This window comes from Lichenostomus cassidix, chromosome 7 (genome assembly GCF_008360975.1).
Source record: "Lichenostomus cassidix isolate B80296 chromosome 7, HeHo_3.0, whole genome shotgun sequence".
NCBI classification, from domain to species: Eukaryota; Metazoa; Chordata; class Aves; order Passeriformes; family Meliphagidae; genus Lichenostomus; species Lichenostomus cassidix.
In genome coordinates this window covers 12117903-12145171 of record NC_139488.1, presented here as the reverse complement: position 1 = coordinate 12145171, position 27269 = coordinate 12117903, and the positions used below count along the sequence as shown (strand labels likewise).

General features: G+C 38.4%; 2 protein-coding genes across 5 annotated transcripts; one reads left to right on the top strand and one right to left on the bottom strand.

The window, feature by feature from the left end:
- Window positions 1-263: 263 nt before the first annotated feature.
- Window positions 264-16364, bottom strand: MDH1B (malate dehydrogenase 1B). 3 transcript variants are annotated; one of them, XM_085066220.1, is made up of 11 exons: window positions 16206-16318; window positions 15481-15593; window positions 14409-14543; window positions 14119-14261; window positions 12934-13436; window positions 11827-11968; window positions 10709-10872; window positions 9460-9599; window positions 5477-8767; window positions 2855-2901; window positions 264-781 (listed from the first exon to the last, which is right to left on the bottom strand). In XM_085066220.1, the coding sequence occupies exons 1-9, from the start codon at window positions 16225-16227 to the stop codon at window positions 8711-8713; spliced, it is 1419 nt and encodes a 472-aa protein (XP_084922346.1). In that variant the 5' UTR covers window positions 16228-16318; the 3' UTR covers window positions 264-781; window positions 2855-2901; window positions 5477-8710. The 3 variants fall into 3 exon arrangements, with proteins under 3 accessions (XP_084922346.1, XP_084922344.1, XP_084922345.1); XM_085066218.1 differs by lacking the exons at window positions 264-781; window positions 2855-2901 and having other exon boundaries at window positions 3765-8767; window positions 16220-16364; XM_085066219.1 differs by lacking the exons at window positions 264-781; window positions 2855-2901; window positions 5477-8767 and adding an exon at window positions 10163-10293 and having other exon boundaries at window positions 9470-9599; window positions 16220-16364.
- FASTKD2 (FAST kinase domains 2) lies at window positions 16300-26902 on the top strand. 2 transcript variants are annotated; one of them, XM_085066216.1, is made up of 12 exons: window positions 16300-16382; window positions 16970-17737; window positions 18137-18240; window positions 19679-19787; window positions 21118-21241; window positions 22319-22458; window positions 22659-22831; window positions 23220-23383; window positions 23963-24181; window positions 25082-25166; window positions 26187-26301; window positions 26756-26902. In XM_085066216.1, the coding sequence occupies exons 2-12, from the start codon at window positions 17057-17059 to the stop codon at window positions 26873-26875; spliced, it is 2034 nt and encodes a 677-aa protein (XP_084922342.1). In that variant the 5' UTR covers window positions 16300-16382; window positions 16970-17056; the 3' UTR covers window positions 26876-26902. The 2 variants fall into 2 exon arrangements, with proteins under 2 accessions (XP_084922342.1, XP_084922343.1); XM_085066217.1 differs by lacking the exon at window positions 16300-16382 and having other exon boundaries at window positions 16389-17737.
- The last annotated feature ends 367 nt before the right edge of the window (window positions 26903-27269 follow it).

The window sequence follows — 27269 nt, the reverse complement described above, 5'->3', positions numbered from 1 at the left end:
AATGAAAAATACATGGCCAAGGTCAACGAACTAGTCACCTGCTCTATGCTACCCTGAAGACCTCACTTGCAATTTTGTGCATTTTCAGCAACAGACTGTTTCCCATGGAAAAATCAAGGTTTTGATGAAATTCAGTTCAATATGGAATTTATATCCAGTAATGTCAAAGTGAGCTAAGTGACCAGGACTTTGTTGCACAAGTCTTTGCTTGCACTGAATTCTCCTTCACTTCAAAGACAGGGAGAATGAATACTAACCAGGAATTTTCTGGTCTATCATATTTTATTTTGCTCTCATTAATTCTAATAGTGCAGTCAATGCATTTTCAATAAGCCATGATTATTTCCAATAAATCAGCTCCTAAGAAACACATTAGAATTTGACTTTTCATGAGCATGATAATACAAAGATAGAGATTAATAACTGTCAGTGTTGTCTACATAGCAGTGTTGCAGATTGTAACAATAATTTGATTCTCCCGTAATTTTAGAATTTTATTAATATATTTCCATTGACATTCAAAAGGAAAAAGTAATCAATTTGTATATGAAGCAATATCTAGATCTTAAGTGTTTGTAATGCATTCTGAAATTCTATGGTGGAAAATAAGAGAGCAAAGTAGCATAATAACTCATGGTGACAGCAATGCAAATTTTATACAGATTCTCCTCCCTGTAAAAGCACAGGCTTCTCTTTGGCTACTAACACTGGCAAAGACTTTGTACTGAGCGTAGTTTCAGGGCTGTTCTGTAGACGGAGTTCTGAACATCACTGAAAGCCTCTGTGAAAGAAAACAAACACATTACAATAGAGTGGTTCATTCAAAACTAACTAAAAATCAAAACAAACAAATTTGGAGTTTGGAGTTGATCAAAACTCTGAAGGAAAATTTTGGGGAAAACAAAAAGAAAACAGAAAGAAAACATTTTTTTAATTCAAATAACTTTGGGGGCGAAGAGTCTTCTTGTAAACAGTGACATGATGAGTTGTAAAAACAGAATTTAACATGGAGAGCACATCTGCTTCTTTGGGAATCAAGTTTATTCATGGACCAGAAAAAGGGTTATGAGGGTAATGCAATACACATACTTTAGCCAAGATCATAATGAAATAATATTTTTTCAGGCAAACAGGTTTTTTAAATAGAGATGCTTTTCTACAAGGAATAGTTTGTCAGTCTGCACAGCAGGGTTACTATTTTGAATGCATATTGTTTCAAGCACTAAACAAATATTCTGTCAAGATCAACATGTGAGACTTGCAGAAGAAGATAAGCCGTTTACCAGAGCAACTGACTTTTGATATCTCTGTTTAGCAAACCCACTCAATCTGCTTGACTAAATCCTATACCGTTATATGATTTCAGCTCATTTCTTTCACATTACTAAAGAATGTTTTTCTGAGTGGAAGGTAAGAGATGCTGACCATGACCTATACCTGATACTTTACACACATACTTAGAACTTCAAGACAAAAAAAAAAGGCTTGTTCACTAAACTTCAGAAACTAGAAAGGGATTTATCATAGTTATCCTTCTGTCCTCAGAAACTCTTTCTCCCTGTATTTCAGAGAGGAAGAGTTACGCACAGTTGATTAAGGTTAAAGATAAGCAACAAATACGTACAAATCAGAGAAATAACTCACAAAACACTTTACCTGTTCAGCCTGAAAACAAGCCAATCTGTGTGCAATGGTTTCCAACAAACACACCAGATTAATATTAATAGTCAGCAAATTATGGGCTCTGCTGGTTCCCAGATGCTCTCTAAGCTATAGAAAGATGCCAATAACTGCTGTACCATCTGTTAAGTCCTGCTCTTGTCATAGTACGTTTTGTGATATTATTTGGAGATGGTGTGTAGCATGTCATACAACGTGAAAAATTAGTTTTGACTTCCATACATCATCAGTTCTTTCCTCAATAAACTGATCCAAAGCCCTTTTGAAAACAACAGAACAACTCCCACAGTTTTCAGTAGGCTACAGATTAAGTTCGAAATGCTCATTTTCAAATACAAATGCTAGAAATATACACGATTCAACTCAAACACCTTCCATGCACAAGATGATTTTCTAAGTGAAGGGAATCTGTTTTAGTAGCCATCTGCTACTCAATTCAAGTCCATCCTTACAGACAAAATGTGGCCTCAAAGCAGGGCATTCTGTGCCTGTCAAGCACAGTTCCAGAATTAACTTGCGAGGGCACCCAAGTGAAATAGCAAAGAAAAAAAACCCCAACCAAAAATACAAAGCATTTTAGAATTATTATCTACGAGAGGCTATTTAGGGACATTAAAGTCTTTAATTTCTCATAGGAAAGGAGCTTCCCTCTGGACAGAAAACCAGCATGTAATCATCCTGCTGTGGGTCAAATTTCACCTCAAGAAGCATAAATGCCCTTTGTTGAGAAGCTGACAAAGGAGCTCCTACACACACAGAAGAGTGTGCTGATTCCTGACATCTTCAGCTGGTTACCTGCTAGTCTGCATTTTGAGATATTTGCTCTGTGGCAGATGAAGTACCTGCTGAGATTTTGCACTCAAAAAGGAAGCATATGGCCATCCTTCATGCCTATTCCAGAATATGGGAAAAAACTTAGCATATATTATAAATTAGGGAACATGGCCCTTGTGTGCCTGACCATTCCATAAGTCAACGTGATAATGGCAAGGAAGGTGCCAGGACAGATCCAACAATAAAGGTAGGATATCACAGCTGTGTAATTTGTCACTCACGTGCTACAGCACAGAGATTCTCAAGGTGCCATGATTTCATTACAATTCAGTAGTTTCTGTTCTCAAAGACAGAGAAATGCCTTTTGAGAAAAGTTGGAAAAAATAAGAAAAATCCTTACCCTGGAAGTCTGGATCCATTTGAAATGAACAGATGGCATTAGGCATTCTATAACAAAACAAACCAAAGTGTAAAACCACATATTCTAGACAGAGACATATCGAACCATTCAAATTAAACCTTTTAATCTGAACAATTTACTGGATGCATTTCAGAAATTAAATTAAACAGAATTACATAAAACAAAATAGTTTTGGTGCCACGTGCAGAGAAATGCCAGCAAATTGCAAGCTCTCTGCTCAGCATAAAATAGGAGTAATTGAAGTAACTGCAAAACTGTAGCAGGGCAAAACCAATCCTCAAAACAGTTTTAAGTACAGGAAATGAGATCTTTCACTATTTAAAGTCCAATGTTTACACGCAGGATTACTACACAGTCCACACTGTACAATTTCACGTCACAGAAGGCATATATTTACTCCAGACTCTTCCCAAAATTCATTGATTGCAATTACTCACACGTATTTTCTAGAATTTTCAAGCAGAATGAAAGTTTTAGGCTGAGCTGGCATTATTTCTAATTGAGCTGATATGGGAGGGAAAAAGGAAGCTTAACCATGAATCCACTTATTTAAACTCTGAAAGCAAAAGTAGTTATGTCCCTGTGAGAATGGAAGCTGAATGTCTCCCCTTAGGATTTATTTCATTAATGCTCTAAACTACATTACACTTCCAAACACAGAAATATAAATATTAATTAACTGTAGTAACTATCTTTCAGTTAACACTGCAGTTGCAAAATACTAGGTATAGTAGATCTAAGTTGCACAAGATTTAAAGGCCATCTATATGGTTTATTGTGGAGAAAAAAGGGAAATTTTGCTAGAACAAACAAAAAGTTGAAAATTATCTAAAACTTAAAAAATAAATTTGGTGTTAAATCTGAACTTAAACAAATGTTTACTTATTACATTTTTTCAGTGAGAATCATTGATCATTTGTCAGAAACATGACAGAATACTGGCCAATTATGAAGCACAAATATTCAATGATCTAAAATGTTTGAGTCTACCATAAGCATGCTTCTCACAATTTTAATTGGTGAAAGCTGCAACTTTGTGTTTCAGTCCCTAAATAACATAATTTTAAATACATAAAATACTGGGATACAGATTTCCTTTAATGGTCTTTTTCATTCAAGACTACAATGCCATGGTTTTTACTGAAGTCCTTGTTTGAAAGAAACACCACTATGTTTCTTTTCCACTATTCTATTTTCTTCCCTACTAAGGGTTCTGCAAGACTACAGATCTGCCCAGCATTTACACAGGAAAGTAACTTTGCCTATAGATATATATTCATATGCAAAATATATGAAAATATGATGTAACTGCTCCTAAAATAGCTGCAGTAGTAAATGCTTCCCACAGCTTGATGGAAAAGTCCATGTATGGAAATCAGTGAAATCAGAAGACACTGAGCAATGAATTAAACATAAGTATTTAGTGAAAGCTACATGTAGCAACCTAGAAGGCAGACTTACAAACACACAGCTTGCCTCCTTTTTTTTCTCTGCATCAGAGGTCCATAAAATATAGAAAGTGGATGAATATAAAAATATCCAGGTTAAACTCAAATTAGAACTCATTAGAATTTTCTCACTCAAATAAGAACAGATCCACTGACTTATTGAATTATACAGCATGCATAATCTATGAGTGCTTGATAGTTACTGTAAGATGACCAGATCTTTATCCAGTACAGGACAATGTCTAACATTTAAATTACCCATATGGCAAAATAGTCTGTAGCCTTGTACTAGGGTATTCATTCAGGGTCTCAAAGTTAAACGTGTTTATGTGTACTACCATACTGGCCATCATTGCATAGCATCATATCTATGAATACACCCTCCAAAAAGTTACAAAAGACATTATTAATGTATGCACAGTCTATATTTTCACATACAAAACTCTGTGAACAGTCCAGATCTTGACTGCAGTAGGACTGCCTTGGTGAAACGAACAGAATTTACTTCAGTGTTAGCACATGAACACAATATGAAAGTAGAAGCAGTATCTGTCGCTCATGAAATCTGAAGTAACTTTGCTCATTGATTCACTGTTTCAGCCCATGTGTTATATTTCAGTTACTTGTGTGCTTTAATAATGAAAAACACTTAAGAAAACAAAGAAAAATAAAATTATGTACAAATATACAGGAAATAAATTGTTACAATTATAAATTCTGGTCCCATTAACACGAATACTCTCATGTGGAGAACAAGGGTAGCCTTTTTCTTGAATCCTAGTGGAATGTGAAAGAAAAGTAACATTTGATTACTTATAAGTAATTTGTTTGCCTTACAGGTCCACAGAATACGTACTTTAGTAAATCAAATGCATTTTGAAGCATGCTACATAATTAAATTAAAGTACAGAGAAAGACAAGCCACGTGAAGTAAGGCAGAAACCTCCCAACAGATCAATTGACTTGATCACAGAGACTTTTCTTCTTTTGAAATCAGACAACATATGATCAACATTTAAAATATGCATAAAAGAATGTACAATTACTTTTGTTTCCTGTGAAGGGTGAAAACATTCTATGTTTTGCTCAAAGGCCAAAATTATTGTCTCCTGTTAAATACAGTAGCTGCACTTACCTTCCTGTCATTACTTACTAAAGGTCCAGAAGTCAGATGGCACCGCTAGAGAAGTCCAGTAGTTTTAAAAGTCACTTAACAGTTGACTTCAAGACACAATTCTAAAGGTTTTGCTTTTAAATTAAAGCTGCTCACAACAAATGCCTAGCAAAGGCCCAGATCAAAGTATCAGGTAATTGTCTAAGCAGTCAAAACAGAGAACACTAATTAATTAGTAATAAATATCCTGAATTATTAAAGATAAAACTTCTTTGATCTTTGTTTCAAAGCATTTTTTTATGGTTGGAGTGCAATATTTCTAAATTGAGGGGCCTTTACCAAGCATCTCCCAGTTGCTGAGAAACAGTGTTGCCATAGAGACTGAAAATGAGGTGGAAGCTGACAAGTAATGCAGAAAGCACAGTGTGCTGTAACAAAGAGTTGGGGCAGCTATACAAAGAAGAAAAAGAGTAAGCCCTAGTGGTAATGTCCTAGAATAAGAATTGTTCAGACCAACCAGAAAGCTGTTCAGTACACCCAAATGCTAGGGTTTATGAGGAGTCTATATATAACGTTTATAAGACACATACATTTAGCTTAAAGCCCTTTCTCATAAATTTTTTAACAGTTACTTGAACACCTAGGTAGCAGGAGTCATTAATACCATGAATATCCTGTATACATAACATTACTTAGTAACGTGTGCAAAAATGTGTACCAGAAATTGCTTATTGCTTACAGAAAACCCAAACTTAGTGATGACTAAGCCAATCACTATATTACAACTGTAACCAACGTTGAATATGTTACCATATTTTAGGTTTCCTATTATTTTTATTCATTCTTTCTCTCACAGGCAAAACCTAGGAAAAGAAACTTTTCCATTCCCTTATGTTTCCATGAGGAAAGACCTAATTTCCCTGCAGACCACTAGACAAATACAGTCAGAATACTTTAGGATACATGAGACATCCCAAACAGTTTTTTTTCTTTCTACTCCCTCTGAGGAAAAAGGTTTTCAGTTGGTGACTCAGAAGTTGAATAAGCCTAGCTAGATATTGCAGGAACAGTTATTTTCTTTCCATTAACATCCTTGCAGTGTTGGTGCTTGAGCTGCAGTTTGTTTGAACTATCTCCACAGGCAGAATAAAAGAATTCAAAGAGTAAGTCTGCTAAAGCCCATACATATAGACAAAGCCCAAATGTAAATACACATTAGAGAAGCTGACTTTTGCTCTTCTGTCTTGGAGAAGGAACTATAGGAAAACCAGGTAGTTTGTAGAGACTACTGGTAGCATCCCTCCCTGCTATGTTCTCCTGAGACATCTGCCTCCAGATGCTCCTCAGAAACTCAGCTGATCTTCTGTGCATACACTACTAGATACTAATTCCCTGGAGACCACCTCCTCATGAAATGAATGATACCTAAGCCCTTTCTTCAAGACTTTTTACAATACCTGTCTCTACAATTTCCATGGGAAGTCTTACATAAAGACACTTATAACAATATCTCAGTTCCTCTAAATGTTGCATCTCCTACATACACTTTACATAAAACCCTACTCTTCCAGCCCCCTTGTGATACCTCCGCTTTCTGAGCTCCTCTTTCTTAGACCAGTGAGACATCCCTCTCATCCTGTCCTAATCAGCCTCTTGATGCAAATACACTCCTCTTGGTTTCCTCACATAAGAAGTCTATCCCTATTCAGAGCTTGAACCTCCATTTGAACAGAAATAATTAATTTATTGCAAATATATGTAACTGATTCAAAGAACAGGAAGCTTTGTATTTTGCTTTAAACATATCTGATAAAAAATTAGCAAGTACAGTAACATTTCATTAACACAGTCTCCATCATTTAAGCCACCAAAAACAAGCAAGTGAAAGTGGTTCCTCAACAATTATGTTTAGATAAGAATTTAATTATGTTAAAATTACAACACGAGTATTGCCTTGAAACTCATGAAATAAATAAAAAAAACATGGAAACAAAAATTATCTTGTCACTAAGGAAATGTATGAACTTCTATTTTTGTGTTAAAAATCAATTTTGCCTAAGAAGACATTTTATTACAAAATTACTGTGTTTCAGCACCTCTGAAACAAATACTTGGAATTATAAAACTGCTACTCTGTATGTGACAGTCCTGCTCAAAATTTTCATATGAACATTTTAGGCATTTAACTATGTTTTTGCAATCGCTTATTGGTCTGAAGAAATAAGTTGCTGGATGCAAATGAAATCCTAAACTCATTAAAAACAGTAGGAATTTTACTTTGGTCTGCATGTTAAGAATGTAATATTCACAATGGTTTTGAAATATTTTTCCACCTATAGATTTACTGGCTGTTTTTTTATGAGGAAAATACTGCAAAACTACAGCATGCTTAGACTTTCTTTGTGGTTTGCTCTTTTGAGCAACGGAAACCTTATTTTAAGATGGAAATTTCCAGCATTTTCTCCTCCAAAAAACTCTAGCTAAAGTGACCCAGTAGGCAGGGTTTCCATTTCTGTAAAAAAAAGCAAAAACATTAGCTCTTTTTGCTAGCCTCCTAAAACACTCCCACATGCAGGGAGATAAGCAGGGCACTTTGGGAATGCTTGAACACCTGATATTGATGTCACAGGAGAAGGCCACAACTAAGCACATCACTGGGAAGGCCTCTGCTTAGCATTTAACGGTAACACAAGAGGAATGGGACAGCATTACAGAACAGCAGTGCCACACATGTGGAGAGCAGACAGGGAAGGACACTCTTATCTAACTGGGAAACTCCTGTCTGGGTTAAACAAGGTCATGATTAGCTGAATAATTGAATTCTGCATTCATCAAGAATATCTTATTGTGTCTGCAGTCCTTTCCCAAGAAACAAACATGGATAACCAAAGGCTTATGTGCTCACTAGATGTTCTGGGCATCAAGCTCCAAATAGTTTCCCCATTCTTCAGCCTGCCCTTAATGGAGAAGAACAGCTCATAGTTCTTAACAGGAAGGGCTTATACAAAAGTACTGGAAAGAAACTGAAGGAAGGGAGAAACAAAACAATCTTGGGAAAAGGTCTGTAGAAATGAAAAACAGAAAGAAATGGCAAGAACATTGGGAAAGTGCAGGAATTTCACAACCTGAGAATAGAGAAAGAGTGAAAAAACAAAACTAAAACATGCTTTAGTGTCCATCTGTTCTCATTTTGATGAATGAGGACAGAGAACCTAAAAAGCAAGCTAAATAGAAAAAGCAGCACAGCAACGCTTGGGAGAAGATGTGGAGCTTTTATTCTGCTTCATATGGATGCATTTCTTTTATTTCCTTTAGTGCAACGAGCTTTTCCTAAATGGAAGAAAAAGCACTTTTAATACCACCCATTCTTTTAATCAGCTATGATTCCTAGCACAAACTTAAAATATGTTAAAACAAAATAATTCTTACACATTACTAGTATGACTGAAGATTACAAAATCTGATTGAAGCTAGAATGTAGAGTTTGGGACCAGTCTTTTTTAGTATTTCAATAGTAAAAATAAAATCTTTTTGCCTCACTAAGTGACAAGAAGTTCATGATGAAATTAGTGCTCAAATGATTTTGTATTTTCTGGAAAAGCCCTAATTTTAGTAAGGTCTGGCCTTCATTCATGCAGCGTCACAGCCATAAAATGCCAAAATATGTGTCTTCTAGCTTAGAAATACTCTGAATACCACATTAGCAAAATCAACATAGAATGTAGAAACATTAAATTAAAGGTAATATTTCTGTTTTGCACAAAGCCTGCTGAACTTTGGAGTGCAAATTCTACACTTTACATAGGTAAACTTATTTTATTATCTCCTCTTTGGGCAGAAGAACAGTTGTCTGTTCATTTCAATACACAAATACTCCCTTATGCTTATAAATACATGGTCATTACCATGCATCAGTGCACATGTGCAGTTTGTACATCTCACAGAGTCAAGGTCTCAGTGTTCAAAGTTGTATCACAACGTGCCCATAGGTGGCAGAATGGGCATACACAAGAAATACTCACCTGAACCAGCTCGTGGGATAAGCGTCCCAGAACTTTTTGGGTAGTTTCATTAATTTCTAATTCTGTCATGACTTCCCAGTTACCATTCTGGAACCTCACTGGCATAGAGAAAGTAATTCCTTCGGGAATGCGAAACTGACCTGAAGAAGAAGGGAAAACAATTACGGAACATGTTATTTCTGATCACATCCCCACCAGTGTCAACATAACATCCTACAGACTTGCAAAAGTCTGTAACTATAAGGTCTCAGTATAAATGGAGACTGCCTTTTTCAGTCTACAATTCAAAAAAGAATGTCCCTTTTACTGTAACTTTGTACTTTATTTAGACGTACATGAATCATAGCATCAGACTAGTTTGGGTTGCAAGAGACCTTTAAAGGTCTCTAGTTCAACCCTTCTGCCATGGGCAGGGACATTGTCAAATGTATCTGAGTCCCTACCAACTTGACCTTGAATGTTTTCTGGGTTGGGGCATCTGCCTTTCTGGGCAGCCTGTTACAGTGTCTTACCACACTCACTGTAAAAATCTTATTTATATGTAATCTAAATTGACCCTCCTTCACTTTAAATCCATTACCCCTTGTCCTGTTGTAACAGGCCCTGCTAAAATGCTTGCCCCCATCTTTCTGATAAGAACTTTTAAGCACTGGAAGGTGCTACAAGGTCTCCCCAGTGCCTTTTCTTCTTCAGGCTGAACAACCTCAACTCTCTCAGCCTCTTTTCGTAAGAGAGGTGTTCATCCCCGTGATCATTCTGTGTCGCCTTCCTCTGGACCATCTCCAACAGGTGTCTTTCCTGTGTTGTAACACAATTGCTCTACCAGCTGTACATCTCATAAAAAGGGAAAAAATTATTTATTTCATAGAAATGTTAAATGGCTACTGTGACATATTCCATTTATTGATTCACATAACTACACAAGGCCTTTTATAGCCTAGGCTCTAAGAACTATAGAGTTCTTGCACAAAACACATACATCAGAAAAGCATTTAAACTAGAAGACTAAGGGCTGATCTGCATAAAAACAATATTAACCTAAGACATGCCTGTAAAAAGTGAGTATCATCACAAGCTCTGTTAGATCTGGAAGTTCTTATGATGAAACAAACTCTTAGCCTCACATTGGTTGTTTTACAAGCTTTTATTAAATTAAAAATATTGATTAAAAATAACATTATAGATAGGGCAAAGCTATAACATGTAGGGCAAAGCGACAAGAGAACATGTGAAGCAAAAATAGATTTACCTTTACTAAGTATTCCCACAGAAATGATCTCCCCAGAAGGAGAGCCATGGTACCAGTACCGCAGCACAGTGGCTATGGCATGAGCAGGTAATATTCCTGTACAACGAGACACCCGGGAACTCAGTGTACTCTGTGCAGATAGGAAATCTGAATGGATCCATTCGCTACCAACAAAAAAATGGGTGGAAAAGGGATGAGAAGCTAAGATGACTGCAGGAAGAGTAGCTTCTTAGAGAAAAAAATAACTATATCCAAGGAAAGAAAATAGTCAAAACTCACTCAAACTTCATTACTGAAGGCAAGGCATTTACAGACAGAGAAAAAAAAGTCTAACAAAAAGGAGCTTTAAAAGTAACAAGTAGGACTTTCCTATGAAAGTTAGGTCATTTACTCAAGTCATAACCTCTATTATTATTGTAATTTATGGGTATTACTGCCTTATGTAAGAACCCAGCCATGAAGCATAATCTCCCTCTGCTAGGCTCAGTACGCATAGGACAAAAGAAATGTCTGTTCTCCAGTAAATGCTAGGTTTAGAGCAGAGTGGGAGCTCCATATAGCCAGGCCGGGGTGCATGTCACATCTGCTGCCCTCTCACTGCATCCACCCTTTCTCTGGTACTGTTCTTTCCACAGGAAGCTATCTAGCTGACAAGGTATCCTTTTCAAATATGTTAACAAACCATCTGGTTTTGGAAATTGACAACATTAGCATGCTCAGGCCTATTCCCTCTAATTCAGGAACAGATATCTGTCTAATACTATTTCAAAGTTTCTTCATGCAATAGATATCTAAGTCACTACCTGGACTTTCATTACTTCTTATAAACTGCTCATGATACAACAGAATAGAATAGATATCCATTTAAAATGTAGGAAAAATATAGTTATAAAAAAAGATGGCCAGAGAGTCAGAACTATGTATAGCACTAGGAACTACTCAACTTCTTTTGCACATGGAGTATCTCAGCTTGTGATTTCCTTTATGAACAGTGCCAATCAGTAAAGACAAATCTTGAAAACAAAAACCTTTTCTGATGTTTTATTACACAGTTCAGATAAACAAGGATAAAAAGCAGTTATTTAGTTTTACTTTAAAGAAATAAATCTGTACTGTACCTATCATAAATCACCTTCAACAAAGGACGTTGAAAATTAGCAGGGCCCCAAATAGCAGACTCATATCCATAAAGTTTTGTATGTGACAAATCAATGTAGTTAGAGCCAGTAATATTTCCCCAAACAATCACATCTTTAACTCCTGTAACAGAGGAAAATACATAGATTAGTGAAGAGACAAATAGTTTCAGAAAAATAGGCTTCAGAAATCCCTTTCAAGATTAATTACTCAAATCAGTGCCCTGCCTTGCTAGCAGAAATTATTTGCTCTGAAAAATGCAACCAAGTTCTTCATAATATATGAAACCTCATCACAAGCTGACAATGGAACTTTAATTTATATCATGTTACTGTAAATAATAGATAAAAATCTAGTAAATAATTAACTATTAAAAACAGTAACAAATCATATTGCAAACATAAAGCAATGTTCCTTTTAAAATCCTGTAAAAATAAACAATAAAAACAATCATTAAAAAAATAAAAACTACCTGCTTTGGTAAAAAGGATTTTCTCAAATAACCTGCTGATAGGCTATTCAGCCTATTAACTTGCTTTTCTACTTTATTAGGCTCCCAAATATCTAGACTTGTCATTAAGGACCAGTTCTATCTATGCAACACTTAAAGAATCCCGACGCTGAGCTGACTGTTAGAGCACACCTTTGCTATGCAGTGCAGAGATGTGCAAATATAACCAAACTATAACAATTGACTCGAGAATGAAAGTTAATTAATCCCGAAATAATACTACAACACAGACCTACTTTACTCTCATTATCTGCACAGCAGTATGTTGTTATGTTTATTCACAGCTCCAAAATAACAATGCACTACAGAGTGAAAATGCAATCTTGAAGTCCTAGTTCCCAATCTACAACACAACTGTCCTCCTTACCATATTTCCTCCTTAGCATGAAATACACACGAGTGTGGCAGACTTGCATTCTGAAGCAAGCAAAAGACACCCTGGCCTTCTGTACAGCCAAGAAATTCAGTGGGTGCACCACTGTGCTTGCACTTCTGCATACATATCAACTGTGTTCTGAAATGAAATGTGTACTCCCAAAAGTGTGCTGAGTTCCCCAAATCCTATATAAACATTCACCTGCTATGTCCATATTCAGCTTCCTGGCGAGCATGGCTTTAGCTGCACTTTCCCAGGATGTCGCAATGGCAATGATATTTTCAGGCCTAATGGATGGGCCGTATGTTCTAATCATCGTTGCCTTAAGGTTTGCAAAGGTTTTTCCTGATGAAATTACTTTGACCTCACTCTTGGCATTCTTCTCAATCAAGGGAGCATACACTTGGCAGGTCTCACTCACTTCTCTGATGTAGTTCTCAAGGGATTGGACTTCAAGGTTTAAGAGGACATCATCAAGAACAATGATAATATCAGCTTCAATAAAAGCCTGATCTATTTCTGTGTGCCCTGAAATACTGCGGAGAAGTGGGAACGCCATGTCTTCAGCTTCCATTACAATACTGCAAAGAATTTCCTTAGACTGGTCAGTGTCAAGCAAATGGATACTGATTTCTGTGGTCATCCCAAACACTTCTCCATTTGCCAACAGAGGGATCAGATGATAACAGATTGGAGCTGATGCACTGGTAAGAGAAGGATGTAGAAAAGTTACAGTGAGCTACAAAGAATGAACAACTGCTTGTTTGGAAGTATTACATAAACACAAAGGCATTTATTTTGTATTTGATTACATTTAAAGATACCATTAGCTTGGATCCCTTACTGCTCTTTTTGTCATTTTAACAGTTAAGAATTAAAACAGTTGGGTCCTCCTTTCATTTGAAGGTTTTTCCATCCTGTGCATTTCAGTCAATGCTGTCACTTAAAAGTTGATGTTTTGATAAAATGACAATTTTTAAGGTGCTGTATTAGGACTTCTAGAAATACAATTTAAGAAATTTTTAAAGGTAGAACTGCAAGAGACTTTACCTACTTAATATTTCAAACAACATTTAATGCAAGATAGCTGCACTATAAAATTTCTAGTTTATTTTGTAAATGCTTGCTGCTCCCTAAACTGATCTGAGGTCCAAATGATGTCTGTTCACACCTCTCATTTAAACTGGACTAAAAGGTAAAAAAGGCATAAATTATTTCTAAGTTATATACTCACTGCTCATACTGAAGGATGCAGATCCCAATCCAAATCATCAAATTACAGGGATTTGTGCATAAATTCAGATGGTCACAGCTGTTATATGTGACAGGAAAAAGTGCATTCTTCTGAACTGAGTAAAAGTTCACAGATACCCTCTTCACTCTCACCTGGTGATCCAGATCTGCATAGGCTTGATAAGACTTTTAATCTCTTCTTCCTCTTTTACAATTTCAAGATGTGCCTGCAGGTTCTCCTCAGCAATGCTTAACATTTCTTCACTCAGCATCATTGAAGTGATGGCGTAATATTGCTAAGAACATAAAAGGATGATCTCTAATCAAATGGCAGCACAAATCCGTCAAGGTAACATTAACAATAGCTTTATTTTACATTTGAAGGAGGAAAAAGGAACAACATTGTAAAACATGGGTTTACAGTATTAAAGGCAGCTTATTACCTGAGCATATTCCAGAAAATCATTAAGTCCTCCCAGAAGCTGACCCTTCCCTCCACGGTCCAACAGCTCTCTCCAAATGATAGGAGACTGCCTGTGTTCCCATCCATTTGTTTCACAGATGTCATGAAGCCACTGCTGATGTAAACATACCCACCAAATGATTTAATACTTCACATTTGACAGCATTTAAACATTACAGCTACAAGCATTCTTACTATTTCCTCTCAATACATAATTACAAGATACTTCAGAATTTATGTACCAGCAGGCACAAAACGGGGGAATAACACAAAGCAAGGTATGATGATACACTGGGATAGCTCACTTAAAAGTCTTGATTTCACTTAGTTCTCTTGGTGATACAGAAGTTAGCAATTTTGTGAAGCAGTGGGTAACCTAAGAACTCTTAATTAGCCACAGAAGGTAACTAAGGTGAAAGGGCTTATTGTTTTTCACTTAACTGTTAAAGTTACTTGGCAGAGGTGTCAAGAAAATATCTGAGGTTAATAAATATCATAGTACTGTCTATCTCATGGAGTAAGACTGAAGCTTTTTCAAAGTGTTATAGGAACTACAGTGTAGACATGGCAGCATGTCTACAGCATAAGTACTCAGAAAGGGCCATCCACATTGTAAACAAATATGTGATATTTAACTTCATACTTCCACTGTAACTCAAAGCCCTTGAATGCCTCAAATGCTTTTGACAAGTAACAACTCTGAAGGTATATGCAATCAGAGCAAAAAATTTGCAGGCTGAACAGCCATTTATACATTAAATAAAAAACAGAAAACCAACCAATCAATCAAAACCATCCTGTACTGTTACTGTATTGTTACTGACAATACAGCTTTAGGCTGGCCCACATTTTATGCCCATTTTCTGTGGTAAGACTCGCAGAGATGTCAGCTGCTCAAAACATTGAAACCTTTTCTCTGGCTGGCTCTCACAGCCAAAGCTGCTTCTGCAGCGCCTCCATCCACATGTCAAACCACTAATACAAGAGAAGAAACATACTACAGAGAAGCACATTTCTTTGCTTGTAGAGCAACTTGACTTAGAATTCCCTACCTCCCACTCGTCAGGGTGCTGAGTAATCTTGTGAACCTTAAAGTTGGGCAAATTAGTCTGGAGATAGTCAGCCAGGAGTTCAGCTTTGGCATAGTACGGGCAGTTTGCCCTACCTGTGAACATAGCAAGAGTAGCACAAATGCATTATTTTGACATTCACTGACAAGGCTTAAAAGACCAAACGTCGTTTAACGTGAGCCAGCTAAGGAAGGGTAATACTGCAGGTGAAACAGACTCTCGAGCCAGCGTTCAATGGGCCAAGGGGGCCACCGCTGTGGGGACAGCAGCAGAGAGGCTGAAGCCTCCCGGGCTGGATGAAGGGGGAACGCTGACTCGGGCCCGGCTGAGCCGGCGCGCTGTGAGGACTCGGCTCCCGGAGAGCCGCAAAGAGGGCACGGGGGTGAGCCCGCACGGAGGGGTGACCGCTGCAAAGCACGGCGAGCTGCCCCGCCGGCTCCCGGGGCAAGCTGCTGCCGCCGGGGCTGTCCCGCCCGGCTCCCCGGTGCCGGCGCAGTGCTGTCCCGCCCGGGTTCCCGGTGCCGGTGCGAGGTGCCGCCCGGGTTCCCGGTCCCGGTGCAGGTGCCGCCGGCGCAGTGCTGTCCCGCCCGGGTTCCCGGTGCCGGTGCGAGGTGCCGCCGGCGCAGTGCTGTCCCGCCCGGGTTCCCGGTGCCGGTGCGAGGTGCCGCCGGCGCAGTGCTGTCCCGCCCGGTCGCGGCTCCCCTCACCCGCCACCACGAACTTGGCCATGCGCGCGCCGCCCTGCAACCGCCGCTGTGGCGTTGCTCAGCAACGCGCCGCGCGCCAAAGTGGCAGTTTGTCCCTCGGCCCGCGCCGTCCCTCTCGCGAGGCGCGCCGGGAGCTGGCGGGCAGCGGGGCGGTGTCATGGCGGCGCCGCGTGTGAGGTAACAGAGCTGCCGGGAGTCCCGACGCGGCTCTCCCCGGCCCTTCCCGGTCCCTTCCCGCCCGCCGCCATCCCCGCCATTCCGACCGCGGGCTCCGAGCCGGTGCGGAGCCGCCGGAAGACCTCCGTCTCCTTGTACTGTCCTTCGGGAAGTGATCCCGAAAGCCAGCGGTTCTCCCCGGCGCGGGCAGAGCGGCCGCGGGTGTGCCGTGCAGGCGGCTTTCCCTGGGATGGCAGGGAGCCTGGGACAGGCTGGCGGGCGGGCTGCTGTCACCCGCTGCTGAAGGGCTGCAGGACCCTCGGGGACGCGTCTGCCTGGGGAAACACTGTCATTAGGAAAACACTGTGCTTCCCGGCAAAACTCTTAGGCAGAGCAACAAACAGGAAGCAACGGTTGATGCTCGAGCTGTCCTTGGGCTGAGAAATTTGATTGAAACGTAGGAGACCAAATAAAAGCCTCTCTGCAAACCGTTTCCCAGGGATCTTTTACCAACTCTGCCTTCATGTAAAAGTGCACAGATTTGGCAGTTGAAACTGTAGGAATTGAAAGTCTGGTAGCTAATCCATAATTTTCGATTGTTTTTACAGATTCGTGATCTTATGCAGTTTCTCCAGAACTGTTTCCACTGGTAGAATGTCGTCGGATCCCTTACTTTGAGTTGGCGTTTCAAGTCTATGCATGGGGCATTGGCAAAAATGAATAATAAAATCAGTTATTTGTTAAATACTGTCAGATGCGTGCATAGGTACAGTTCTGTGCTCACGCCCAAATCTTTAGCGACAACAAGGAAACACATTTTAAGGATTGGCAGATACAGGGATCCCTTGACAAATGTGGACTTTAGGAAATTATTTTCAAATACTTTGCCTTCTCTGCATGGATCATCTGTTCGGTTTCTGTCTCAAAAGACAGATGTTTTTAGCACAGGAGCAGAGGCATTGGTGAGTGAGAAGGCTTCCCAGAGCTCCTTGGAAGATGAGAAGCTGTATGATTCTGGGAGCTTCAACCCAAAGCGTGCAGTGGATCATAGTGATCCGTTCTTTACCAGTCTCCGGAATTGCACCAGTCCTTGTGATGCACTGGACTTGGCTTCAGAGGCAGCAGTTTCCAGTAAGCACTACGCAAACGCTTTAACCATGGCCTGGAGGCTCCTCAAAAACCTGTCGGAAGAGCAGCAGCGCTACGAGAAGCAGCTGGTCTTCGAGCACCCGGCGTTCGTGAAGCTGTGCCAGCAGCTGCTGTGCAGCGCGCGCAGGATGACACGGGGGGACCTGGTGTTCAGCCTGCACGCCCTGGTGAGCCTCGGCGTGCCTCAGAACACACTCCTAGTCCAGACTTTGCTGAGAGTGTGCCAAGTAAGTATGAAAAACCTTCAGAATTTGGGCTGAAACCTCGTGAGTAATTCTGGGAGTCTGTGCAGCATCAGAGAGAGTTGGATTACATCCCTGGTTTAGTCTGATGTTCCATGGAAACAGTTCCCGTGGTTCATTTGTGTGTACTTCTGATTTCCTTAATTTTTGAAACTATTGCCAGGTTTCAGATTTAAAAGAGAGGAGAAGTCTTAAAAATCATTACCACTTTCAAATGATCTAAGTTTGACTGATGTGAGATCTTGTAGGGTCTCTGCAGAATTAAAGCTTGTAAATTGACTGTTGAGGGGAAAAAGAAAATGGCAAATACAGATTAAGAGTGGTCAGTTTTTGTTTTCTGAAACTTACTGGTTTGAAGTAATCTGACGTCAAAACTTTTAACAGGAGAGGCTCAATCAACTTGATAACCGATGTGTCTCAGTTTTGGCAACTACTGTAGCAGGGATGGATAAAGACAAGAATGTGAGCGCTCTTCAAGCTGGATTACAGTGAGAAAAATATATCTTTCACATGTTCTTTGTATTTAAATGTCATTTGAGTACGTATCTGTTAGAAATCATCAAGGGAGTGTCTGCACGTAAGATTCATCTTTGGTTTTAGGATTTAAGTTATCACATGAGATAAGAGCTGTGCTAGACAGTGAATTTTGGCACTGTCTTTGCAGTTTCGAGGAGGAGGGCTTCCAGTGGTAAAGGGTGCTTGTCTGGTCTGCAGGGATTGTGTTCTGACTTCAGCTCCACCAACATAGTTTTTTTGTGATGTTGATCAAGTCCCTTCACATATCTATCTCTCTTTTATCTATGTGCAGACAGGAGGTAATGAGACTATTGTACTTAGGGACCTATCTGATTTTTCATTATGAAAAACATTGTTTAACAGCCTGGGAATATTTTCTGTCAGTTTAGTTAGTAAAAATTAAGATGAAGACTAGTTGCATTCCAGCAAGTCCCTCTGTGTAGTGATTTATCAGCACAACTTCTTTGGCTGTGGTGTATTTTTTCTGGGCCAGTGTGATTTATGTGTGTAACCAATCTGCTCACTCCCAAGAGATTGCTTTTACTAAGGCTATCACAAAACTTGCCATGGATTAGTACTTTTGAATCCTGTATAACATTCTGATTTGCGAAAGTGGATATGATACTTAAAAATCAGGTTCTCCTGGAAGCACAGGTACACAGTTCTTAGAAGTTTGTGGAAAGCAGGAGACCCATCTGCAGTTCTCTGTTTTGATGTCCAGAACTCTGGCCCATTTGCAGGGATGTATTTCAGACCAGTGCACTGCCTTAGAAAGTGACTGTTCATATATTTGTAGGTATATTTACCTGTACAGGTATATTTAAGGGTGGTTCAGATATAACAATTACAATACTGCCCTTTGATCCAGAAAAGGAGGTCCTAAGGGTGCACTTTCACCTTGTGTTTATGATCTCTGTGTTGTGATAGACACTTCTGTTCTTGCAGCCCACAGCACTGCTTGTTTGGTTTTATTCCTCACTTGCATCCAGTCGTTTTCTGTGTCTGTTCCTGAGTTTTCTGTCTGTTTCAGAGCTTGCCTGTCCATAGATGATTTAAAGATAAAAATGTGCAATTTTCTTTTTCTGCAGAAGGGTGTTAATCCCTTGAGGCTTAACAGCACTCATATCTGCACTGTCACATGTGCAGCCTGATCAGGTGCCCCTGCTGTAAGTGCATCAGGAACAATATTCATCTATCAGGATAATGTTAGGAAAGCATTTATATTTTTTCCATGTGTAAAATATCTGTGCTGCAACTATGTCACGTAGAGTTATGCCAGCATTTTAAAAAAAAGAGGTGAGAGAGGAGCAGGGAATTACAGCTTTAACTTGGGGGTTAGTGAAGAAGAATGGGGGTGCTTACCTGTTTCTGCTGAAATGATGAGAGCTCTTTGGTGTGTTTCTCCATCAGGTTGCTAGTGGAGCAGCGAATTTCAAGTATCAGAGACATCTTTATTCTGCAAAACCTGATGAAATGCCTGGGAAAAGATGCACCAGCCTTTCTGAAAAAGAAGTTGGAGGTAAAGTTATTTGGAGGCTCATTTTACTCTCACAAAGCCTGTGTTCTTGCATTGTTTATACATTGTGGGTCATTCTTTGCAGACACTGAAAGAAAATGTAATAGAAAAGTAACTGTGTTTGCTGTATGCATCATAGTCGAGCTCTATCTCTAGGAAGAACTTATATTTGGAGGTTGGTAACAAAAGGACTTGAAGCAGTAGAACAGCAGTGCCCTCACCTTTTGGGCCACATGGTGTTTCATGGAAGTGCTTGCAGGCTGTTCCCAGATTCCCTGGCCCAGCTTGTGACTGAAGACCAGGTGACAGAAAACTGGTCTGTGATGGGACTGTGTCCAGTAATCATATGAGGCAGGAGGACTGATGAGAGTGAGATGCCAGAACTCCCCAAGCTCATGGTCGTTTTTCTGTGTATGTGAAAGGTCCCCTGGGAAATATAATGGTTGGGAGCAGGCTGTAGGTTTTATGGCAGGATGTACTGGGTTTCATCCCCTGATTAAAAAACCCTTTTTGAAACTTCTTTCAAACAGGGCCTGCTAGTGTTTTCATCACATAACTGAAGGACTCTGATGTTAAGAATTTGTAATAGCATTCATGAAACATAAAACTGAGAGGAAAATAACACTTGCATTGGTTAACTAAAGGGAGCTCTTAATTTTCTGCACCCACAGGGTGCTACTTTTTTACAGTGTAATTTCTTATCATAGGTGCATTTTGTATTTAACCTCCAATATGTTTACAGTAAAAATATTGTACTTTCATAGCCAATATACTTGGTAGTTTCATTTTTACTGTCATTTATATCAATCTAATTACTGCTTTGGTAAATGAAATCTCCTTTGTGGCATCAGAGTTGACCTTCTCTGCCTCAGTCCCCATTTGTAGCTGGGTGTTTGTATTAAATACAGGCCACTCACATACTATTGGATCACTTTGGAGGCTTACAGCTTTCATGCACATGCAAAACCATAATTGGACTACTATGAACTTTTAAGTTAACTGTCAGTTTTATTTCTGCCAGTTTTTTAAGAGTTGGTAGAAGATATGTATTCACAGTGTTTTTACTGAGACTTTTTTATTTTAAAATAATCATATAAAGGCAAATTGCTGGAAACTTGTGTAGTACACATTTCTAGAGCACTTGACCTGCTATAATTGTGTATTAAGAAATTGAGAGTAGTTATTTTATGTCTTTACTGGTTTTTGCTTCTTTTTCTTTCATATAAATCTGAACTAAGGAACTTGGGAAAGTTTTGGTGAAAATGTCTTCACCAGAAATCAATGATAATATACCTGAAGAATGAAGGATTTAATAAACTCTGATTCACTTTAGATGGCAGTTTTGAGAGAAATAGACGGTTTGACTCTTCCGAATGCTCTGCGTATGTTTTGGGCTCTTGTTGCAATGAATTATTGTTCCCTTCCAATCCTGAATGCCTGCAGTAAAAAGATCCAGGGTAAGAAAAAACATGTTAATTAAATTTCCCTTCTTCATACCAAATTCTTCCTAATTATTGTCTCATCTCCCTTTTCTGATTTCCTTTAAAACTCAGGAAACATCTTTGTTTTACAGGATATTATAGTTATGTGGAGCCATTTGACAAGCAGCAGGACAGAAAATTACTGATCAATAATAAAATCAAACAGCTCTTGTCATTGATTCACATATTTTTCTGTACACAGGATTTAAGAAAAATAATTTAATTCTAGTGAGGAAAAGAGATTTCAAATAAAATTCTATTTAAAAATCTGAATTGGAAATTGACAACTTGCAGGATGGATTGGTGACTTAGTGTGATTAGTTGGTAAACTAAAGGAAATAGTGTTTCCTTGATTACTAGATTTAATTATTGAGGATTGCTTAATAACTAACCTCATGCTGTAGCCCTTAAAAACATTAAATGAAAGCTAATGCTTTCACCTCTCTCCATACCTTTCTAATAATACACTCCATAAGTATATGTGGTCAGTATGTGTAGATTCATGCTTAAAATACATAATAATTTGTGTATCAAAATAGCATTCTTAGCAGAAATGACCCAGAAGTGTTGAGGCTGCTTGTACAGCCTTTAATTGTCCTGTTTGTTCATGTGTTTGGACACAATGTTTTAATTACACATGCTGGCTTCTCCCATGGGACTTTCACCACACTCAGCACACAGGCCAGGTGGCATACACAGAGGGACCAGTGACTTCAGCATTTTTTTAGTGCATGCTGAAAATCAAAAATCCTGGAACAGAAGACATTCTGGGAACACAATCTTCTTGCTTATTTTGTTAATTTGTCCCCTTTTGCTGATAATGTATTGTAGCTTAATTCTGGCTCAGTTCGGTTTCTTCCTTCTCTCACTTTCTTCATGTGTTTTAGCTCAGTTGAGTTTTGCTTAGCTAGTCTCAGTCTTCCACAGTTTCTTATCGTCGTATTTTTCCCCTCTTCCATCCCTTAACCAAATTTTCCTACAATGTTTCAATGTTTCCAACCTACAGCTCCCATTGCTTTTTATCATTTGTCCTTCTTTGATCTTCTGTTACAGAAAATGTCCAAGATGCTCCATTTTGGCAGTTAATACTCATTCTGGAAGCTTGTTACACTCTCCAGTACCGCAATGTAAAACTGTTTTCAGCATTAGCAGGCTATGTTAACTCTACTGCCTACCTTTGGGACAAAAGACAGGTAAATTATTTGAGGCCAAATAATTATAGTGGTACTGACAGAGTATCTGATGCTTCTGTCTTACATTTCTTCATGTTTGTGTTTGATCTTTGGAGAGCAAATTTTTATGAATACCAATCTGATGAAGTTGATAGTTGCATTTTTAAAATGCTGTTCTATTTATTGATAAGTATGTTGACTTAAACTCTCTTTTCTTTTAGATGATCCTCTTTCTCTCTGCCTGTGAGGTACTTGGCTTTCAGCCTAGTGGGTTGATGGGTATTTTTGCTGAAAAGGTGACAGAAGACCCTGAATTCCTTAACTTGAAAAACCTTTTGGTTGTTCTCCGAGTGTATTCACGACTCAACTATGTTCCCACAGCCCAAAAGCAGCTGTAGGTTTTCATTTAGAGTGCTTGATAATATGGTACACAGTCATTATAGAATACTGTATGGCAACTAGTATTTGGTTACATTTTTGGAAGAGCTCATAATCCTGTTTCATTCATCTATAAAGTAAATTGCTGTGTCTTCATATTTTTTCTAAATAGAATTTTTTTCTCTAACTGCAAGTGAAGACTTTGGTTCTAGACTGACCAGGCTACTAGATCTGTTGATAGGTAGCTGTATCCTCAAAGTAACAATCAAGGACTAATGTACAGATAACGCAAAATACAATTATACAAGATAATAAAGATTTCTAAGTTGTATTTTTGTTTGAAATATGTATTTTATATAGCCTCATTTCTGTATTTAAATACTTTTCTTCTGCTTTTGGAAAAGGTTTTTTGAGACTCTTCACAGCTGCTTGAATAAATTCCTGCCTCAGATTTCCAACACAGAACTGCTGAAGGCAGTGTATTCTTTTGGCATCTTAGGATGTCTTCCCCAACGTGCACTTGATGAGCTGCTGCAAAAGGAGAGCAAGGATGAACTTATACTGTCAGGTCAGACCTTACTTTGTCATGTTCTTGTTTTAAACAGGATGTTTGCCTGTGTCTGTAATTTGTTGCACTTGTGTTAAAAGATAAACAAGATTAATATTAAATTTGAAGTCCTCAAGACAAAGCTGATGTAGTGATAGTGATCTGAGTGATCTGGGTCTCCACTATGGAATCAGGTTTATTGTCTTGAGCCCCATGGTGGCAACAGTTTAATAGTAGGTGTGCAATTAAATGACAAGAGGTAAAGATGGGATTTGTGGAGATGGTAAAAATGTGTGAGGTATAGGGGTTGTATTGTCAGTAGATGTTCGGGCATTTTTTAAAACACAGGAAGTCTTAAACTTTGTAAAATAACTTTAGTACCTGGAATCATGAATAAAAGTGGGATTTGGAATGCTCTGAGTTATAATGAGGTACATGGAATTGTTTGTAGAAGAATTTGGTTTCCACATTACAATTTTGTACAGCTAGTAGACTAGTCCAGTGGAGTTTGCTGTGCTAGAACAGACTGTAAATGATAATAACGTGAAAAAATCCCTGGTATAATACATTGTATGTAATATTTTTTGTATTCTTTTTCAGATGATCTTAAAGAACCAAACGCAATGATGCTTCACTGTGTGAAAACATGTATGGAACTTGACAGCCCTTCTTTCAGAAAGCCTGCAGTTGTGCAGACTGAGAATTTGTCCTCATTAGTACCTCTTAGTCTCAGGAAGGCTCAGGAGGCACTGATAGAACTTCTGGGAGATGAGAACATGTTTCAGCAAAATGTTCAGCTGCCATACAAATACCATATTGGTATGAAGCTATATTACTGTCATATTATTTTTAATATGGATTTACAATACCCCAAAATAATAAATTTGCATAGGGTGCAAATGAGTAAAAGTTTAACACTTTGAAGATACAGTCTTTTAACAAAAGATGTCATTGATTCATGAATATGCTTTTTATGATGCTTCTGTTGAAGTATTTAAGTCCATTTACTAAAACTTTTATGATTTCTCGTGTTTACAAAAGTGCTTTGGACTTTTTGTTAGCCATCAGCAAGCAGATGTTAATTGTACATAAGTCCGATGTGGCCAGCTTTCAGAGAGTTGTCACGTTAGTACCAAATCATGTTAGAAGTAAAGCCAAACAGCAGCTGCCTTTTGTTCTCCTTTGTTCTTCTTTGTTCTCTTGTTTCTTCTCTGAAGTTCTTGCTAAGGTTTAGGCTCTACTTTGATTTATGAAATGGGATATTACCTTCTGTTGGATTCTTTTATGTTTTGATACTGCTTTTTTTTTTTTGCCAGCCACCAAGCTTATCAGTTTTTGTGGACTCATAATAATTTTATTCTTAAATATTTCTAATGAGGAATTAGATTGCAGGAAAATATGAGTAGGCATGACCTACTGCAGTCAAGAGTAGTTTCTTTAAACAATGATTTCACTCCATAAACTTAAATCTGCAGTTTCCAGAAAAAAAATTATTTCTTCTGGAGATGTGCAAGCTACAGCCATATATTCATTGCAGCGATGCAAAAGCTATCAGTAGTCAATTATTGGAGAACAGCAATTAGGAACAGACCAATGATGGTGTCTATTAACTTTTTCAAATGAGCTGTTCATTTGAAAATAATTTGAACAATTAATGGGTTCAAATGAGAACATTAATTTTAACATCTTGCAGACTTAAATGTTTTGTTTCATTTTCAGATTTTGAAATTAGAATGGATTCAGACAGAACAAAAGTGCTCCCTATAGCTGCCACAGATGATCATCCTGACTCCCAAGTTCAGAGGTATTTTCTTTTGACTGCATATTTTTCCTAGGAGGCTAGTTTTATTTGCATGTATCCCATCCCGTTACTTCTTTGGTTCACTGTTTTGCAAAAGCAAAGTAGATAACTCAATTGTTATGTGTGCTAACTGGAATATGCAAAAGTTGCCATGCCAGGGCAGAGCAAGAATTTATCCAGCTTGATACCTTCTTCTAACAGAAGCTAACACTTAACATTTCAGAGAAAGAGGCAGCATCACAGTGATCTGATACTCTTGTAATGAATGCAGGTAGTCATTTTTTAAAAAGTACTTGTCTGATTAAACATTCAGTTATTCTCTCAAGTCTTAACAATTTTCATCTTAGTGGTATGTTATGGCAGTTAATTCAGCTACTGAAATATAATTTGAATAAAAAGGATCATCATATCCACATTTTAGGTGATTAATCTTGTGTAGAAGAATGACCTCTCAGTAACTGAAGCAAGACATATATTGTTTAAGTAATGCTTAAGCATTACTTAAATCGGGTAATACTTAACATGTGTGCTGGATCACTGTATTTTGTACACTTTGCTTTTTGATAAAAGCAGAGCTAGTGAGTTGTGTAACAGAAACTTGGTGTTCCAAGGCATTCAGCTTTCCTCACCTTTCCTAGTAGGTTTTTATGGCAGGAAATGACTGATTCTGAACATCATTAGCAAAGGATCAAAGTAAATGCAGAATCTGTCAAATTAATGGAGAATGTTGAATGTTGATCTATTTCCTTCTCATTGTGGAGAAGTGGAAATCTAAGCACTTAATTCTGCTGTAGGTATTTGGGTAGATGCTGGTACTTGTGTGAAGCTTATGGAAGAAAAGTATAAATTACTTACATCTGAAGAAGGAAGAGGATAATGACATTTGTGCAGTCCTGATATTTTTGCATACCAGAAACACATACTTGTATTCTGCAGTATTAATGGACGTCATTGAATTGTTGTCTTAAAAATGCTTATTCTGCATTTGTACAATGAAGTCTTCCCTACTCTTCTTGGTTGCAGGTTGGCTTTTCTGTTTGCTCCTGTGTCTGCCTTCTGTCTGGGTACAACACATCCTCAGGGGAAGCTGGCAATGAAGATGCGGCATCTAAATAAACTGGGTTATCATGTGATTCTGGTAAGAAGAGTTCTGTTACTGTCTCTGATTCAGTCCTTTTATCAGCACAGTGAAGAGTATGTTTGGTACTCAACAAGGTCAGGCTTAGTTCTACAAAGCATGAAGGTTCACCAGGGATGGTGAGCTTTCTCCAGAGTGACAATTGTATATCTTTTCTGCTTGGAGGGTGGTGGTGTCACTAGGGAGAAAGGAGAGAGGAACAGTAAAAGACAAGCTAGTACTTATTATTATCAGTAAATAAATAGTTGAGGGAAAGAAATCAATCCATTTATTTCTTTGTACCTAAGAAATGTATGTGTCCTTGGCTTATTTCCTTGATTTTTATAGAATAAATTATTCAAATGAACTTTTTTTCAGAATACAACTTGCTGTGGCCTTCTCATCACTGAGCACTTGGTTTGTAGAACAAGGTAGTTTGGACAATAATGTGCCCTTCACTTTTACTTTCTTCCAGATTCAGAACAAGAAGTTTCAGGAAATGACAAATGAAGATGCAGTTGAGTTTTTGAAAGGAAAAATTTATTCAGAAGATGCTTTCTCATTTCCTAAAGCAACTGTGCAGGATAATAATTAAAATAAAGGAAGAGTTTTGGGTCTCCTTGATTTCTGTTTTTCCTGTGTAATTAATGTAAGGATTTTAACAGAAGAGATAAACAGTTTTATACACAACTGCCTGCTCTACCATAGTACAAAGTAAGAAAAGTTTGTGAAATGAACACTGCCTGCTGATAGTGGGAGTTTTCTTTTGTGAAGTGGGAGCAGATTTTCTTTAGTGGAACGAAATAATCCAAAAAGCACCTTCACATCTATTGCTGTTATAATGTCTTAATTTAATGTGTACTTTGCTTCCACTCCTGCATGCCCCTAGTCAAATTTCTTCCTTCCCTTGAGCTGGACCAGAGAAAAGATGTAGCTATTTCAAGTGCTATTTTGGAACTGGGCCTGCAACTTGGCAATAGGAGGATTCC

Coding starts and splice junctions, on each gene's coding strand:
- MDH1B (XM_085066218.1), bottom strand. CDS start 16,364: ATGACACCGCCCCGCTGCCCGCCAGCTCCCGGCGCGCCTCGCGAGAGG. Junction 15,594..16,219: donor GGCGGCGCGCGCATGGCCAA/GTTCGTGGTGGC, acceptor CTATGTTCACAG/GTAGGGCAAACTGCCCGTAC. Junction 13,437..14,118: donor ATGCAGATCTGGATCACCAG/GTGAGAGTGAAG, acceptor TTCTCTTACCAG/TGCATCAGCTCCAATCTGTT.
- FASTKD2 (XM_085066216.1), top strand. CDS start 17,057: ATGCATGGGGCATTGGCAAAAATGAATAATAAAATCAGTTATTTGTTA. Junction 18,241..19,678: donor GCTCTTCAAGCTGGATTACA/GTGAGAAAAATA, acceptor TTTCTCCATCAG/GTTGCTAGTGGAGCAGCGAA. Junction 23,384..23,962: donor GGATGAACTTATACTGTCAG/GTCAGACCTTAC, acceptor ATTCTTTTTCAG/ATGATCTTAAAGAACCAAAC.